We start from the raw sequence: 19,425 nt of genomic DNA, 5'->3' as shown, positions 1-19,425 counted from the left end.
TTGAGGCAGAAAAGAAAGAGAAGCACAACTGAGAAATATTTCAATTCTGAACAAATAAGAATCTTGTTAGTTATAATCTCTTTTGGCTACTTCCCATAGGAGACAATATGCTCTGATATGGTGAGTTGCCACTAACTCAATGGCTTAGTCCCTATAAAAAAAAAGAACTGTCACAGTGTCAGAAAAGGCTAGACAGTTCATCTTCTGAAAGACAGGTTGCTCTATCTGTAAAAATTAATTTATTCTCTTGATGTTCAGACATCGAAAATATTTGATTTTGGGCTGAAACAGAGATAGGTTCCCATAGTGGAATATGCTCAACATACCACTTTTCTTTCCCTGCTCACAAAACTCTGCCTAATTAAAATAGTTGAACTGTACTCTGCATCTAATGCTCTTATAACAATGACGGTCTTGGATGAAAACAATGGCTGCTTTGTTCTACTTTGGGTTTAGTTAAGACATTTAAAAAAATCAAATATGTGATATGGTTTAAAGTTTTAATAAAGAATTAAGGGCACTTAGTGACAGTGGAATTTCCATACATTTATTGACTGCCTATTGGGTTCAAAGTTCTGTGCTGCATGTAGATTGTAAATCTCAATTCCTTCATCTCTTTGGAGGTCCTCAGCAACTGGTCAGGAAAATGACTATCATGTCAGAGTGAAGAATTCTTAACTAGGGGAGGGACTCGGATTAAGGGGTTGCCAGGAGATTCAGCTCAAAAATGTGTTGCTCAAGGTTTCAACAGTCTTACTCCAAATCTACATTTTAACTGGGCTGGTTCAGGCATCCTTTATATTCTACATTGACTAATGATTTGAGAATTTTAGGACCCAACAGTTTAAACTATATTAAAACAATCCAAAAGCTTTAAAAATGGTCATAGCAAACCTTGTCCAGACCTTCAACCTTGGTAATAACACCGGATTTTAAAGACTCTGGAGGCAATTTTTTGTTCTTGTGGGGGCAGGGCCAGAAGGTCAATTTGCAAAGCATCTCCCAGGCTTGGGTGTCCCATGCCTTGCTCCCTTGCCACACAGGGGTCTCCTAACACTTTCATTACCCCAATTTTGCTTTAACACACTGAAAGCATCGTTTCTAAGAGTAACATGGGTATGGCAGGTTATTTTCTCCCTCCATAAATTCTAGTTGCATTAATTTAGCATAAAAACAATTTGGGGAAGAGATTATTATCTTTCTATATCCCAAAAAGCTCTCATTAATACAGTTTAAAATATGCAACTGATATGCTGCATTTTCTTGAGTATTCATAAATTTCTTGAATTCTCCCCCCCCCCCGAAATGCAGGAATAAAACCACTCAGTTCCTTTTAAGCACAGCAAACATGAATCAAATAGCTTTTACTCCATATTTATAAAATGCCACCATTGTAAGTTTCTCAATATTTCCTGCCATCTCCACGCATTTTCATTTATTAATCTCAATATATTTTAATAGCACACAAAAGAGTTTCAAAAAACTCTTCCCTGGGCCTTCCTGTCAGCTTTTTCTCCCCCAAATCTCTGAAAATCTTGGCCTATACATGACTTACAACATGCTGTTAACAGGTTATATGAAGACCTCCTTTTGTGCTCTATATTGACAGCGGCCCTGAGTCCAGGAGAAAGCAACCACGTCCCACTGGGATGTCAGCTCGAGGGGCATGGGCTCCTGAACGCTAGTTGCTAGAGCCGTGAATCCATTGTGTCGCCTGTTATAAATAAGGAAATTGCCCTGGGACAGCTACGGTTTGGAAGCACTAACATTTTTCTTTGCGACTCATTTTTAATCTTTTCAGTTATTTTCTATAGTAAAAACTTAGCCACCCGAGTATGACTTCCTGTATCACTGACCTAGATGCCATAATTAAAAGAAAGAAAATCCAACCAACCATGACAAAGGCCGCAGTCAGCATTTAAGACAAAACTGACTCTTAACGACTTAGCCAAGGTAGCTCTCTCTGCAGGGCACCTCCTTCAACCCTGCGCTCCCTACCCTCTCGGTCCACGTGAGCAAGGCACTTCACGGTGCGTTAAGAATGGTGATGTGTGCTTTCCAGCGGCTGCATTGTAAGCCTGGTCTTCTCAACCATGGAAACACAGCTATAAATTGTTCTCGGAGCTACACCAGTCAACATCTTGGCACTTGGTTGTTTTGAACTTTTCAACAATAGGCACTGTTCACTCCCCTCCATCTCGGTTCTGTATTCAGTGATCAGGCAGGACGCTGATGAAAGGCTGGTCAGGGCTCTCCCCCATGGTGTCAGTGTGGCGGCATGTGATGGTTCACATGGGGCGTGTTTGATCCGAGAAAGCCCAGTCTCTGTTTATTCTTCCTTTGTTCTGTCATCTGGGGAAAAAGAGACAGTGTGTTAAGCTGGTTTCCTCACTCTTTCCCAGTGCTGCTGGGCCGCGCTGTTTTGGGGCTAACATTTCCCAAGCACCTACAGTTTGTCTGGCATTGTACAGATTGTTTCTTCAAAAAAGGGAAAATATTTTTTAAGTGAATTTCCATAAACAGAGAAAACAAAGCAAACCCCCTCTCTGTGGTTAAGAAAGAGGAACCGTGGTTCTTTTAAAGCAACCCTTGCTTGTCACATAATCATCACCATCACCATAGTCATTTTAACAGCTACCACAGCCCCTTTCGGTATTACTGTTACAGATGCTAACAATTTCACGAGCAAGGGGCTGATTATAGCATTGAGATGACAGATGCTGATGATGATCTGCCTTTCCAATGAATTTAATTACTCTGATGGTAGGAAATATGATTTCCTATCAAAAAAGTGCAGAGGTCTTTGTGTTTTGGCATTTGCACCTTCCTTCCCCTTCTGTAGAAGGCGAAGGTTCACACAGGATGGGGAGGTGACTAAGTCAGAAGCCTCTGCTTGCTGAGATGTGGTTCCAACAGTACAATGTGAGGTTTCTTTATTGGGATTTAAACATTCCACAAGCTTGCTCCCAAGAGTCTCTGGGTCTCCCTCACTCAAGGTGGAGAATGATTCCTCCCCTACCCAGCTCCAGCTCCCTGAGCGCACTGACCTGCTCCTTGAGCTCCGCCAGCTGACCTGACAGCTGTTTGACCAGACTCATGGTCGATTCCAACTTCTCCTGCAGGTTCCGAATCTCATTTTGCTCACTGTCACCTTCATTGCTAACAAGGGACATGGCTCTCATCCGAGGAAACCAGTCCAAATTCTTCTCCTAAAAGCAGACAAATGTTCAGGAACATGGGAGTAAGTGTGGAAGGAAGCCTGCAATTCTGTAAAGACTTTATAAGTGTTCATTATTATTAACAAGCAAAAGGTACTCTTTCTAGCCAGGGAAGGGGAGGGGCTGAGGGTGGGAGTGAAACAGGGGTTAGCCATCGGTCTACATGAGCTGGGGGAAGATCTTAAATATTCCAACAAACTTCCTATGGGCTCCCAGGGAGGTCCCAGATACAAGATTTAGAATTAGAAGAGCGCCCTGAACCCCGCAGGCATTCAGTGATCTTGGTGAATGATGCGGTAGGGTTTGGAGGCCGGGGAGAGCAGATCCCAGTGTGTGTGGGTACAGCACAGGCCTGAGCTGCTTCTCCTTACCCACTGGCACAAAAGAGAAAGGAGTGGAGGAATAGGAAGGTGGTAAAAGAAATGTTTTAGTTCCAGCCACCCACGCTGGTTTACCTCCCACTTCCCCAAGACAGGCTCAGAGCTCGGCTCAGGGAAGAGGGAAGTGGGATGGCATGACCCTAGGTTACTCTGTCTGCTCCCTTTAGAAACATTTTATTACAGAGGGGGTGAGGCTTCAGTCAGACTTCCCCAGAGGGCAACAGCTGGTACCACTTCTGTTTTTCTAGGTAGATTTGGCGCAGGTATGTGTGCCGGCAATTCCCCTTCATTGTGGTAGAGAAAAAGGGTTAACCAGATACCCAGCCCTCTTGGAAACTCTGCCTGATTGCCCAACATCATAGAATCACTGTGCATTAATTATATTCCATTTTGAATCCTCAAAAAAGCCTGCAAGATAAATCATATTGTCCCCACTTCACAAATGAGGAATACTTTAATTACCCATGTCACAAACTAGGAAATGGGAGAGCTAGGATTTGAAGTCGGGTGAGTGTTCCCATCACTGATTAGGTATGCCGGCCAGTATACTTATTTACCTATTTCTCTAAGTCACCTCCTCCCAACATCCCCAGCAGTGACCTTCTTGCCCAAGATTCTTTCTACTCCAGAAAGAGCCCACTGCAGTGGCTACGAAGGCTTCTGCCTGGCAGATCCTTAGAATGAGAGTCAACAGGGTACATTCCTCCTCTAAGGAGCAGTGGAAAGGCCCAACCTACGTATCTCTGCACTTCTGTCTGACCTCATTCAGCCCTTGGGGTGGTTCTTTTTTCTCTGTATTGTTGTCCTAGTCTGCGAATAACAAGCTCTTTATAATTCCCTACCCACAATGGTAATGACAAGGGTTGATAAAGGATTAAGGATAAACCATATTAAAGAGTTTTAAACTGCATTTAAACAGCTATTGCTAATTAGCATTTCAAAGGAGAATGGTAACTTATTCTGAAATGCAGAGTGGCAGCCACATTCATTCATTCAATCAATCCTTCCATATCCATTGCCAGGTAGTTAGGGATGAAAATCAGATAAGACAAGATGTCTGATCTCAAGGAGCTTGTGGCTTAGGACAACCCTCTGAGAAAAGTGGACTGCGTATTTCAAAATCCCCTGGGGTTGCTTATTAAAATTGCAGATGGCCACACCACCTTCTCTTACCAAATCAGAACCTCTTAGGGGTGGCGCATAATTCCTATGTGCACTAAAGTTTAAGAGCTCTGGTCTATGAAAACAGAAGATAAATGACAACTCCTGAGGTAGTGGCAGAGTAGGGAGATGGAGTGAAGGGAAAAGAGATGAAAATAGCTGGTGTGGGGAATGGGAAGCCAAATAGGGGGCCCCAAAATGCCTGCAGGGCAGGACGGATGGACCCGGGGAGTGGAAGACTATGCCCTGTAGTGACCCCAGCAAAGACTGTTGTTCACCAACAGCCCCGGTGGATGTGCAGTTTAGGCAGAGAGCTGGACCCATAGAGGATGGTGTGGCCCCTGGAATGGGCGTCAGAAAGACAAAGGTGTAGGGAGCTAGGAATGTCAGCAAAGCGGTGACTGGAGTGAGGAACATGGATGTGGGGACTGGAGGGAAGGATGGAGAAGAAAGCCCTGAGCTAACGGTTCTATAAGCACTGAATTCTTTCAACAATCCAAGGACTCAGTTCTCTTACCTCTTTAGTATGTGAATTATGTACAGTATTATCTATTATCTGAATTTTACAAATGAAGAAATGGAGGCTACCAAATGTTTTAGCTGGGATCCCAGCCCAGATCGGTGTGCATCGAGATTGTTTGGTAAGACTGGGGACTGCGGACAGAAAGTGGAATAATAAATTTTAAAATTCTAAAAGTAGGACTTTAAAAAATGAAAATTCTGATGAGAGTCCCTTAAATATGATAAAATATTGGTGAATTTGGGGAGTTAGTATCTAATGGGGACAGAGTTTTATTTGGGGATATGAAAATTCTCTGGAGATGGATGGTGGTGACAGCTGCGTAACAATGTAAATGTACTTAATGCCGTAAGACCATACACTTAAAATGGTTCATTTTATGTTATGCACATTTTACTACATTTTTTTTTTAAATCACTGAATTTGCAGAGGCTAATCTTTTGGATGAATCATGCACAAAGTCTTTGAAGTCACCCCGGAGGAGGTGAGTGATGGGATGGATGAGGAAGGAGGCTGTGGGGGGCCAGGAGTGACCGAGAGGCATTAGAGGGCAGTGATGGGGAAGGCCTGAAAAATGCATTTTCATGTGAAGGTGAAGGTGTGGTGGTGTCTTGGCGATGGCGAGCCGAGTCTGCTGACTCTTCTAGGGCCCTTAGTACTGAAGGGTTGGGAACACAGGCCACTGCCACCAGCGGGCTAAGAGAGAAGGAAGGGGCTCCTCTTGAAAACACCAATAGGGCCGCAGTTGGGGGGGGGGGGGACAGCTGGTCTGTAACAGGACGGACTCCAGGGGGCTGACGGGACAGACCGGATTGAGAGCCTTAGACAGCTGAGCTTGGGGAGAGAAGGTACCAGGTGACAGTGATACCCAAGGTCTGGATGGTGAAAGCATCCACTTGCAGAAACTTTTCAAAAGAAACAGAGGCAAAATGTTGTTCTAATGCTTAGCAAGCAGATGGGAACTGAGCCAAAGAGAACATGGATGAGCCTTCGTGACACGACCTCCGAAGAAATAAATTTCTGCAGGTTCCTGAGTGTCTGGCTTTTGAGGAAACCACCGCAGCTCTCGGGGGACCCTCACGGCAGCCTCTGGGCCACAGGGCTCCCCTTCCTCGCAGATTCTTTCTTCCCTGGCTCCTCTGCTCACCTGGGCGCTCGCTCACTCTCGCTGTGTTTTCTAGGCCTGTGCTAGGCACCGGGAAACAAGAGTGAACAAAGCCCAGCCCAGCGCTCACGCTCACGGAACAGGCAGTGTAGACGGAGAGAGGCCCAAGCAAAGGGTGCTGGGCACGGAGCAAGCCGTGCTCGGGCTGGGCGGGGGGGCTGCACGCTGGACGCTCGCAGCCCTCCTCCCAGTCCCCCCAAACCATTCTCTCTTCTAGGCCCCCTTTGGTCTTTTCACTGCTTCTGTCTTTCTGCTTTTGTTGTTTACTTGTTTCCCACGCTTTTCTCTACTTTTTGTGTCATTCCTCTCTTCCTCCATATACTGATCAACCATAACCTGAAACTAAGAAAAAGAAATGTGCCATTATGATTTTTTTCTCATACTGAATGCTTTGTGGTTCCTTTTCTGAATTTGTAAGGAACCTGACCTGAACGTCTTACATCTCTCGATAAAATGGGGAAAAATAACCAACCTAAATTGTTTTTGCCCTCTTTTTATGAATAAAGCCAATCTTTTAAAACTAATTTCCGTAACTGATATTTCTTCAAGTCAGGGCAGAAAGTACATCCTTTTCATCAAAATTAACTCAAATACAACAGAGTTCTTATAAATGCTTCATATGCTTTTCCATGGAAAGTGGCTCCCAATTAATGGCCCAAGGTTCCCCTCCCAGCCTGACAGCACTGCAGCAGCTTCCCGGAAGGCTCAGCCTGAGCGGGCGAGAAAGCTGGCACAGGACTAGGCCGGAGCCGGGGCCGCAGGGCAGACAGCGGAACAGTGCCCGAGGGACAGGACCCCACTTCCTCACCACGCTGACTTGTAACGTGTCCGCCATCCAACAAAGTAGTTAAATCTGACTTATTATTTATCAGTTACTCAATACGTGCTATGTACAGCTCGTGATCGTGATGAGCAGATGCCCATGTTGACTTCGGTTAGTCAATATGAAATCATTTCCTTATTTCACCAGGAATGAAAATATTTGACCACAGGGTAGTATAAAGTCAGGGAAGTTGCAGATTGACTGTTAGACTCTGAGGTTACAATGTGAGATCCTAGTGACCTGGTGGGCAGAATTCAGACCTTCTCGAGGTTTCTAAAATGCAAAGCCCAGAGATGAACTGGTCATGTCTCTGAAAAAAGATGCACGGAACATGCTAACCACAACCCTCTTACTGTCCCTAAATTCTATTTATTATTAAGTCTAGACGGCTAGAAGATGAAGAGAGAGAAGTGTAAAAATCTTTCAAATAGTCCTTCCAGCAGTCAGATCAGTTTTACTTATTTGATTTATTAGGTTGTCAGTGCCAGTCAAAGCTTAGCTGTGCTTTGTTTTCATATGTGGTTCTTCAATGTGATACCCCATTCATGGGAGAGAGGCAATGAGCTATGATGTAAAGAGCACTGAGCTATAGGAGTCAGGACACCTGGGTTCTGGTTTTAGCTCAGCCAAAATCTAGTTATGTGATATAAGGGGGAGAAAAAGCCTTGCTCCCTGAGTCCCAGGTTCCTCATCTGTGCAATCAGCATGTTACCCTAGGTGTCTCTCTGTCTTTTCCAGCTTGTCATTCTGTGAGCTCTGAATTCAAGACAAACATTAAAAATCAAACTGCTGAGACAAATCTTGAGGTCACCAAGTGAGCTAACAGAAACACAGTGTTTGGCCAGAAGCAACCTTGAAACCATGGAACCCAAACTCAGCATATTACAAAGGCCCAACCTGAAACCTAGAACGTGTAGGTTTCCTGGAGGTATTACATCACAGTAGCAGATGTTCATGCACTGGTCCGGAGTTCCACTTCTGGACAAGTTTCTCCAAATTATGTAGTGGAACAGCTCTCAATAATCCATCCCTGCCCGGCTGGCATGGCTCAGCAGTTGAGCATTAACCCATGATCCAGGAGATCACTGTTCGATTCCCAGTCAGGGCACATGGCTGAGTTGCGGGCTCGATCCCCAGTGGGCGCCGTGCAGGAGGCAGCCAATCAATGACTCTCTCTCATCATTGATGTTTCTCTCTTTCTCCCTCTCCTGTCCTCTCTCTGAAATCAATAAAGACATATTTTTAAAAATAATAAAAATCCATCTCTGTTGATTCTTAATTGACCACAGGCTTAGAACATGTAAAGACTGTAATCATTTCTCTCCACATTAGAATGAGATGAAAACGTAATGAGACTGATTTCAGTAAACCAAACATTGGAGATATTATCTTATGTCTTTTTAGTTCTACTAGATGCACATCAAAAGTTGCTGCATGTAAGCTAAAGAGAAAGCCAACAATGTAGTTCTATACAGTAGTAACATATTCCATTTGTTGGCTGCCTCGCAAGGGTCAGGCACATCTGTCATGCTAGAGCGAATGTCCACAACAGCTTCGTAAGGCAGAGACCGTGAACGTCCCCATTTTATAGATGACAGCACCGAGGCAGGAAGAGGACTGGTACCTTGCCCAAGGTCACAGAGATGTTACAAGTGACTGGGCCAGGCTCTGGCCTCTACCTTGTGTGACTGGAAATCCTGTGCTCTCTTCCCAGTACTGGATGACTTCATGTCTAATGAACATGTCAATACTTAGCTTCTGAATTTGCCAAAGAAAACAGAGACCACAGTGGGGGGAAAATAATATATATATATATTTATAACTTGAACCCCCTTGGTTACTTCTTTTGGGGTATGCTAAAGGTTATTTATTGAAAATCAGAAACAAACCCTCTAAGTATTATATCAGAGATGCATATACAGGTACTGATGGAAATATATCAATACTTAACATTCCCTGCAATTTTGCACGGTGCTCCAAAATACTGCTAATGAGGAGTAGCACATTAAACATACCATGGAATATAAATAAACCATTCCATATCTACCTTCACCTCTGCTTCCAGGCTCTCTGACTATGTTTAGAATGTGCTGTCTGTCACAAGACCACTTGCTAAGGTTTGTCTGGTTACCATTTTCTTCTAAGCATTTTTCATTCTAGAACCATTTGCACAGCCTCCTAGGCTGACAAGCATAACCACTCCCCAAAGCCTCCATGTGATCCGCTGCACTCCCCTCTTTGCACTTTGGCTCGATGAAGTCCACGGAAATGGCTCTCAAAAGGAACAGTAGCGCCCGGCCGGGTGTGGCTCAGCGGTTAAGCATCGACCTAGGATCCAGGCGATCAGGGTTCGATTCCCGGTCAGGGCACATGCCCGGGTTGCGGGCTGCAGCCGATCAATGACTCTCTCATCATTCTAGCTCTCTCTCTCCCTCTCCTTTCCTCTCTCTGAAATCAATAAAGATATTTTTTAAAAAAAGTGTTTAAAAAAAAAAAAAAAAAGGAACAGTAGCAATGCTGATACTACCCACTGCCTGGATGGTCCCTGAGGGACAGACACCATTCCTGCTTTCCAGGAACTTCAGACTTAAGAAAATGATCTTTTTTTAAAAAAAAAAAATATCTTCATTGATTTCAGAGAGAGGAAAGGAGAGGGAGAGAGAGAGATAGAAACATCAATGATGACAGAGTCATTGACGGAGCCCACAACCTGGGCATGTGCCCTGACCGGGAATCGAACCCTGATCACCTGGATCCTAGGTCGATGCTCAACTGCTGAGCCACACCCGGCCGGGCAAGAAAATGATCTTGAACAAGGGTTCTTTCTGAAGTCAAAGCAATCATTTTGGTTAAGCCAGAGTGCTTTGTGTGCCCCACCCCAGGCCCTGCTTGATGAATTAGGGGCAAGGTGGGCTTCTCACCTTCGTACCAATATGACGGGTTAGGCATGACCTCCAAAATTTAAGGGAAACCCATGATACCGTCATCTAAGTTTTTAGCCTCATTCCTAGTGAATGTGCCACCTGTATATGACAAGTATTACTCAATGAGGGCAACAAAAACACTGTTCTCACAGGAGTTCAGATGCAGGCCCTGGGTTGATGAGGAGGAAGGATGGGTTGGGAAGCATGCTCTTGTCTGAGAATGGAGGGACTGCAGGTGAGAGAAAGGATCCAGCTGTGGCCTTTGAAATAAAAGCACAATTCCTGCATTGACAAATAAATGATCAATTTCTTTCTAAAATGTAAACCAAAACAACTTTCTGTATGTCTTGTCTGATATTTTGACAGGACTCTCCTAAAATTTCTCTCAAATGTAATCATCATACTCATATCCACTGTATGTGACTTATTAGGAGGATTGAGAATAATAAATTTATTAAAAAAGAAAAAATTTATATGTAGAACTCAAGGAAAATCACACACACACGCACGCAAACACACACATGCCTATACAGAAAATACTGTTTCTAGAGGGAAAAAACACTCCCAGAAATCTTTTAACACTCGAGTCAAATGCAACACAGCAACAAATGGAATTAAAATCTGTTTTAGTGATGGTGTCTGTTATGGTCTGAACTTCACTATCTTTTTTCCTCACATATATGCATGTGTATGTGCATATATACAGCATATACAGGCTTATCTCACACAAAGAAATGGGAAAATCTTTAAAAGACTACCGAAATTCCTCCTTTGGAATAAAAAACGCTTTTTTTTTTTCTTTGAGAGCAAACTATTTAATGAATAGTCATCAAATCTCAATATTGTACAGGGAAGCTCAATGAAGGGCCCAGTCTGCGGTTATCATGACGGAGTTTTACCGTCATAATCTGATTAAACTGAGTTGGCAATTCACCAGCTCACCAGCTGATTGTTTTTTTTACTAGTCCCTGATATTAAGACATTTTATCAAGTTGTTCTTTTAACGTTTAATCTATCCTTAAGTCTTTTTCCTTGTCTTCAAAATACTACCCAAGCAGAGGAAAAGAGCTGGTGGTCCTCCAAGTGTGTCTCCCCTGGGCTAGCAGTATCAACATCACTGGGAAATGGTTAGAAAAGCAAATTCTCAGGCCTTCAATCAGAAACTCTAAGGTTGGGGCTCAGTAACCTATGGTGTTGTTCTTTTTGTTTATTTGTTTGTTTTTAAAGAATACTTTATTGATTTTTTTTTTTTTTTTTTTTTAAGCTGGAATCGAACCAGCAACCTTTTGGTACACCCATGAAGCCCAACCGAGCCACAACGGCCGGGGCATAACCTGTGTTTTAACAAGCCCTAAAGGTGATTCTGATGCATACTGATGTTTGAGAATAACCACTCTAATTCAAAACCAAACCAGTGATATCTTAACACCACAAATCATTGGTTGAACCTTAAAAGAAAATTAGGACATCTGTAATTGTGTCAAGAATAAAAAATTTTAAAAAATTAAAAAATAATCCTTAAACAATAAAAGACATCCTTACCTGTTCCCATTTTATACATTGATTAATCACATAATTTGTTGGCTAAACAGGGAGACATTTGAGCATGAAAGGAGTATTATTAAAAACTTTGCAGAGACAATGGTATAACCAGGACTGTTCCAGTCAAAACGATGGTCCCTCTGGGTTCCATTAAAATCTGGACTATGATTTATGGTACCTGGGCCAACTAGTTAGGAGAATGAAAGAGTTCTGTAAGTATCTCAGTAACCTCTGTAGACTGCTGAGAGGATGAGTAACATATGTAAATTGCTGAGAGGATGATTCTGAGGTATTATCTCCTAGGAATTGGTAAGTATTTTGGTCACTTGTAAATTGCCCATAAAACTGGGTTTTGACATATTTCTCATGGGAGTATTCCCTACCCAACACTCATTTCATTATTTCCTATTCTTTCTTTTTCTCTTATAAAGTAGATGATATTACTACTCTTCTGAAATTTCTCCTTAATTCCAATGACCTTCTCTAAATAATTCATTTTTTTCCTCTTAGGTTTTTTGTTTTGTTTGTTTGTGTGTTGTTTTTTAATCATCACTGGCCTCTCTACCAGTCTCTGAATTGTTTCAAAAGTCTGTCACCAAGAGCTGGAGCATGACCATGACATCGAAACCTAACAATAAGTTCAAAGCTGGACCAAGACGATGTGCCAAGTTGCACTCAAGAAATCTTATATTCAGACTGAACTTTTCATCAGCATCAAAGAGCTAAGTTTTCTTCACTAGATTCTTAAATAGGACATCATGTGGATTGAGGGAGGCTAAATTAAAAAAAAAAAATCTGACTGAATCTGTAGGAGCAAGTAGGGTGTGATGTCAAAATGGCACTGAACTCTTTAAGTTAAAGCTTGGCAGAGTATAGCAGTGACCACTGTCTAGCTGGGCCTGGGACTTAACTACAGGATGGGGCACAGCTTGAAAAGAATCTTACGGTGGCTGCCACAGCATCCACAGCTGACTGGCTGGGTCCACAGACAATGTAGCTCTGCACACAATGAGCCCGGCAGCTTGCAGGTAATGACACATGACTCTGCCAAGCAGCTGGAACATGTGAGAAGAAATGAAGCAACCTGAAGTAGGATGAGCAAGGGAAACTCCAAACGGGGCAGAGCTACAGGCTGCCCAGGACACAGCGAGCTGAAAGAAGAGTGTGGTATATCGTAGAACTCCGGGGGATGGTGGGCGGCTCTTTCTGCATAATAGCTCCTAGGCTGATGATAATGATAAGATGCCAGGACACAAAAGGTCCAACGTTTTCATGAACAGGAATTGCAGCCATGAGTCACAGAGCGGTGAGACACAAATGCCATGTAGATACAATCTTTGATCATGCCAGAGGTATTGCGTTTCTCCTCTTCACGCAATTTCACAAATTCCCCAGCTATTCAACTGACGCTATTTAGGTTTTATGCATTTTACCCATTTCCCCATATTTTAAACATTTTCCTGGTTATTTGTTTTTACAGAAGAGCAATCTGATAGGAGACTTGAAAAACTGAAGCAGACACGGAAGCAATTTCTACACATAAAACTCGTTTCTGAGACATGATGGAGCCATTGGATAACATGCTACAAGGCCTGGTTATGGCTGGCTGTCGTACACAGGTGCTCCCTGCCGAAGGGAACTCAGATGCTGCCCAGAGACTTTTTATAATGAATATTCACCAACTTTTTAAATTGCTTTCTAATTTAAATTTGTATCTTGCCCCCTCAATTAGATGATGCACATCTTGAGAGCTGAAACCATGTATACACAGCCATGTTAATGGCCCCTGCAGCAGCCTGGGCAATTTTAATCTCACATTTTCCCTCCAACTTGCTTCTTCCTCCAATGCCCTCCTCTCCACTGCCAACCTGCCCACTCCCAGGATCATCACCCTCCCTGGCTGGGCCAACTGTTGCATAAGAAAAAATCTGACTGATCTTTGTCCCTAGTCTCTAAGGGAAGACTCTAAAGCCTTGTAATTTCCTGAATGATAGAAATGTCTTCCTTATTCACAAATTCCCTGGATCACACCTGAGTTTATGCTAATAAGGTGATGCGGACAGGCCCCTAGATAGCTTCAGGATGGGGGATAGTTATCAGAAAGACCAAGATAAGTGGTTAGAAGGTTGGGACTTTGAGAGAGCCCATGTGACCCATGATTCAAGCAATCAGGCCTATGTAATAAAAGCCTTTTAAAATCTCTGAACACAGGCTCAGTGGAACTTCATGGTTGGTAAACACATTGATGTGTAGAAAAGGTGACGTCCCTGGATTCCACTGGAGAAGTCATGGAAGCTCTGTGTTCCCTCCCAGACCTCATCCCATGTGTCTCTTTATCTGTCTGGTCCTCCTGATTTGTACCCTTCATAATGAAACTGTAAACATAAATATAATGCCTTCCTGCGTCCTATGAGTTGCTCTAGTGCATTAATGAACCTGACGGGATTGTGGGAACCACTGAAATTATAGCCAGTCTGTCAGAAGTGCAGGTGGCCTGGGGACACCCAAAGCATGGTTGGTGTTTGAAGGAAGGACAGTTGTATTGGGGATCAAGTCCTCTAACTTATGGGGCTTGTGCTACCTCTGGGTGGTCAGTGTCAGGACTGAATTGCAGTACCCTTAGCTAGGGTTGAGATGGAATAGTTGAGGTCAGAATAGGCATCAAACCTGTTCACCACCTCTGGTTGTGGGCCATGTTGGCCACCAGCTGCTGCAGATGGCAAGAGGGGCAGGGTGTCATGAAAGCAATGGACAAGCAATCAGGAAACTGGGCTAGTTGGACATTTGATTTTACTAAGTGGTCCGAGACATATAAATAATGGACATTCAATTGGACTGTTTCAAAAGAGCTACAGAAGACAGAACATACTCAGAGACCTGCGACTATATACACACTTATATGACTGTGCAAGGCAGAAAGACAAATCCAGGGTGTGGTTATGACAAAAGAATAAAGTGAAAAGGGATGATGTTTGATTTTGATCTTAAAATAAATTCTCTCTTTACCTTCTACCCATTCTGCCCAAGGGTTAGGAGCAATTTGAAATCCGCCAGCCTGCGAATTTTTTGTGGTTTAAACTATCTTCTCTAGTATGCTCTACCTATTCCCTTGTCAGGCGTGAATTTTGTCTAACACAAATAATCAATGATGTTGAATCAAAATGTGAAAACACTGATACATTTTTTAGAATAAATTTTCCTAGCTTAAAATCTAAACTCCTTTCCCAGCCCAGGGCACCCTACTCGATTCAGTCTCTCCTTCTCCTGAACCCCTGGCCGCCACCTGCCCTCCTCAGTGGCACCAGCCATGGGGACTGCCCTGGCAGTCATCCCTCCTGTCCCTCCCATTCCTGCCAGGGACTGGCTCTTGCTGACCCCTAGATCTTTCCACAGCTTGCTCACTTACTCCATCGAGGTCTCTGCTCAGACGTCATCTCCCCACAGAGAGGCTGTTCTGCTCTTGACAGTGCCATCGAATACCACCATCCCCCCACTCTTTGGCTTGCCTTGGTTTTCCTCACCATTCCCTGACATGACCTACACTGTACACTTGTCTGTTTCCAACAATAGAGTATAAGTTCTAGGAGGCCAGCGCTTTGTCTCAATTGCTCTTAGAGCCTAGAACAGTGTCTAGCATATGGCAGGCTTTCAATAAATGTCAGCTGAATACAGGTAGAGGCCAAATGGAGGCTGCAGAAGGAGAAAAGAATTCTGCTACTGCTCCTGCTTTTTCACAAGGGCCTGGAGGTGAGGAGCATTCGGGTAAAAGGAGAAGTGACCTGGGCCACGTGGGGAAGGTCACTAACAAGGTGCAACCGCTCTGGACAGTCCCCAACTGAGACGGTGTTTCTGCGTGCAGGGGCCCAACAGCGCAGACACCGATGTAAAGGGCGGGGGTTTCGCAGGCAGCCCATCATCTGAATCCCAGCTTTACCTCTCATTAGGTGTGTGACTGAAGATTATTGTTTAAGTTTATTCCTCTGAAAATGGGATAATAATGTCTATTTTTTAGTACTTCTGTATTTGATACAATGATGTAGAAAAATGAATGCCAGGCACAAGCTTCTGGTGGGCAGAGAATGGAATGGGAATTAGGGCAGGGCACTGAGGGTGTGGAGTGTAGAAACATATGTTTGGGGCAAAGAGAATGAGAGAGTGGGCGGGGAGTCTGTAACTGGCCTCGTGGGATTATGACATCCCTGAAGTCACAGATTTTCAGAGACAAGAATAAGGAGTCACCCTGACGTGAGCTTTTACATTTTCCCACATCAACTGCTACTTGGGAGTTTCAGAGGGATTTCCCACTGCTCTGTCCCACCCCACGGCTTAGTAAGTAACCTTGGGGAAATGAGGAGCCTGTTCATTTGTTCCATGCTGCAAATGCAACCTTTGCCTGTACGTGCCCACTTTTTACAAATGCAAATTCCTCAAGTTGCCATGGCTCTCAGAATCTACTGTCTGAGAATCACTGACACACGGAGAGAAAAGGGAGGCCACCTCAGAATGGAAGACTTCTATTTTTGTCTCAGTTTCTTTGCAAGAACCGTGGCTGGGCTTCTGAAGGGGCGGTGCCCGCGCAGTCAGAGCCGACTCTGCTTGTGTATCTGGACTTGACTCTGAAAGAGAGCTATGAGGCTTGTTTCCAGGGTTATTTTAGCCCTTCCATATTTTACTAAACACACTGTTAATCCTCTTACTTCCTCCTTTTTTATTTGTCTTACTCGAGGGGCGCAGAGAACCACTTGGACACAAGTTGCTCTCTTCTCTTCATCACCTCTCTTCAAGGCTCAGTGTTTTGGGGAAGTGATGCTGACCTTTCGCTCTGTGTCATACCCAAGCCCACGGTCATGCTATGAACTGTTAAAGAAGCCATATTTGGCTTTGCCATAGTTTGTGCTTGAAAACTAGGTTATAGGAGATGTGCGCACTTTGGCCCGGTTTGTGGCTTCAGTGTACACCAGTGGATGCGTGCCTACTTCAGAGCTGACAAGGCTTTTTAGTGCCCTTACAAACAGGATTTATTTGGATTTAAAATTTATCGCCAGGAATGGAAAATTGATGGTTTTGCCAGTGTTGGTAACCAAGGCTTCCAAGATCCTGTTGAGAACTCAAGTTTATCCTTAGCTCTCCAACAGATGTTCTGTTAGAGCCTATAAATTTCACCAGGCAGATAGGAATATTTTTTCTATTACGATTTTAATGTAATTTGATTGTATCTTTGTGTGACAGTTATAAATATTTTAAAAAGGCATTATAGTTTTTTACCCCAAAGTTTAAAATTTTTTTTTTAATTTGGAGTACTTATTTAGAATTTAAAAGCATGTCACTCATAGCCTCACACTTAATTGTGTGGTGTTGGAAATTACATTACCTATTGGAAATAGAGCATCTATTCAACATTATTTAAACATTTGGTTATGATTTATATCCCTGGTCATGATTTATGTATCATATAAGCACAATTTCCCCACATTTCTGTTTATCAGTCAATCTTTGTCCCACTTGCCTCAATGAATCATAACTCTTCTTTAATTTGCTGAAAAATGTGGGGAATGATTTGGCAAAACAACTATATAATACAGATTGTATTGGTTTAGATTGTCCACATTTACCAACTATTGGCAAAAAAATTTAATTATTTTACCCTAAGATACAGGTGCCTTTTGGCTAATGTGATATATAAAAATCAGATTTACAAAACCAACCAAACAAAATAAGTAATTTAAAATTCATTTCCAAAGGCTTCTTTCCTAAAGGAATAATCATTTGTAGGATTTCTTTAAGTAACAAGTTCCCAGGGTGCCCTGGAAGAATGACTCAATTTTTAACACAAAATACATTTACGTGCAACATTCCAATGATATGTCTAGCACAAAAAGTGAGGGGCAGAGTATTTTGATGTTCCCCATTCCCCACTCCTTTCCCCCACCCACCCAGCCTCGCCCCACCCCCAGTTTCCTGTGCTATTCCCTCAGTTACAGTATCGCCACCTTATTGCATGGAATCCCACTGTAATAAATACGCTTATGACAGCTGGTGCAAGGCAATGAGGTATTTCTGATATGCCCAGCTTCCAAGTGGCTTGGGATCCAGGGGCGGGAGGACACTGCATTCCTGGGCTTCCAGCTGGGGTCAAAGTGCTAACACTCCATTAAAAAGGCTGGAATCCCACACAGCCCCATGTGCCTGAATGGTGCCCGGAGCAGTGAGCCACCTGGTCCAGTCCATGGACAGCACTGGACAGGCTCTCCCTCAAGCTGGTCACCACCAACTAATCTCCAGTCTGAGCTGAAGATCAAGCCCGGAGCACACAGAAATGTGTCCTTTATCAAAACTAAAACAATTTACATAGCGCTTCTGGAGCCTAACATTTTAGGAAACATATATTTCCATGTCCCCTGATGTCACATGCCCCTAAGGACCACTAGATTTTTCTCTGTTTAGTGCCTGGCACACAAGCCCAGCAAGCACACGGATATTTGGGGACTGGAAGCACACATGCAAGATTGTGAATAGACTTCTACTATCATCACTCCCCCACCTGCTATTTTCAGTTAGTTGCTGATTACTTATAATTATATTTTTAACTCTGCCTCTCATATCACACCCTTTTCTCTACTACAGGGCTGCCAGGATTCCATAAAACCATTGTCACAAGCTGCTTTTCTGCTCAAACACTATCATTTTCCAACCTATAAAATCTAAACGCTTTGGTCTCTTGGTAGAACACTAAAGCATAACCAACCTCAGCCCAACCTCATTTACAGGTATCTTCTCTGTATCCTGGGCAGTACCTTCACTTCCCTCACCACCTCTTTGTAATGTAGTTGAAAGAATGCCAAACTGGGCGACAGAAGATAGGGAACCTACTGGCAATTGGTTGCGGGTAATTCTGTTCTCTGATCCTCCCTGGGGAAAGGGATTCCTGAGCTGGACTGGACAGCTGACCTGGTTCTTGGATTCCCTGAGCCCATCCACCCTTTACCATCTAAACTCCTACTTAGGTTTGCGGGCAAAAAATCGGAATACATAGGGAAGAAAAAATGCAGGAGAAACCACCAACAGAATGATCAGAACTTGCTACTATTTCGATCACATAGTACTTTAAATATTTCATTGCTTTTCCATATTTTTTATTTCATTTTTCCTCTCATGAACTCTGTGAAGGGCAGCCCTAATTGTTCCCAAGACACAAGGAGAGAAAACTGAGGGACACACCTGTCATTGCTTAACCAGTGTCACACAGATAATGAAGTCAGGACCAGAATACAAGCTTTGGATTTCCAGGTCCCAAGACCCTTTCTCTGGGGATCATGAAGTATGACAATCCTTTTCATGATCTTACCTTAGAAAAGAGTTGTACAAATCGCTGTACAATAGGGACACCTCTAAAATGCCTGCCACTAGACTTAAAAAACACAACTGATAAATGAAATGTGTACAGTGACACCTTATGGATAAAAGGTCTTCCAGAACAAAGAAAGACCAGACTGTTAATTAACCAGCGGCATTAACACATCTAAAGGCAACCCCTCAGAAGGAAGACAGTTAGCTTGGAACAAACGGGGCAGGAGGCGGCAGAACTGGCCTGAGCCGAGCACTCTCTGGGGGACAGCTGGCTAGACTCCACAGGTTCCTCATGGAAGATAAAATGAGAGCCATAATAATGTTAGAATAAAAATGTTGATACTT

The 19,425-nt window shown here is 43.4% G+C and overlaps 1 protein-coding gene across 2 annotated transcripts in view; it reads right to left on the bottom strand.

Annotated features, from left to right (window-relative positions):
• Nucleotides 1-483: 483 nt before the first annotated feature.
• Nucleotides 484-19,425, bottom strand: part of ITPR2 (inositol 1,4,5-trisphosphate receptor type 2) — a 405,501-nt gene continuing 386,559 nt past the window's right edge. For both annotated transcript variants that reach the window (XM_081129350.1, XM_081129351.1), the window contains exons 56-57: nt 3,048-3,209; nt 484-2,352 (exon numbers count right to left, since the gene is read on the bottom strand). In XM_081129350.1, coding sequence (XP_080985476.1) covers nt 2,266-2,352; nt 3,048-3,209 — 249 coding nt within the window. In that variant the 3' untranslated portion in view covers nt 484-2,265. The remainder of the gene's footprint in view (nt 2,353-3,047; nt 3,210-19,425) is intronic.

The sequence above is a fragment of the Miniopterus schreibersii genome (genome assembly GCF_964146895.1).
Source record: "Miniopterus schreibersii genome assembly, chromosome: 2".
Classification (NCBI taxonomy): domain Eukaryota; kingdom Metazoa; phylum Chordata; class Mammalia; order Chiroptera; family Miniopteridae; genus Miniopterus; species Miniopterus schreibersii.
This window is presented reverse-complemented; position numbering and strand designations above follow the sequence as displayed.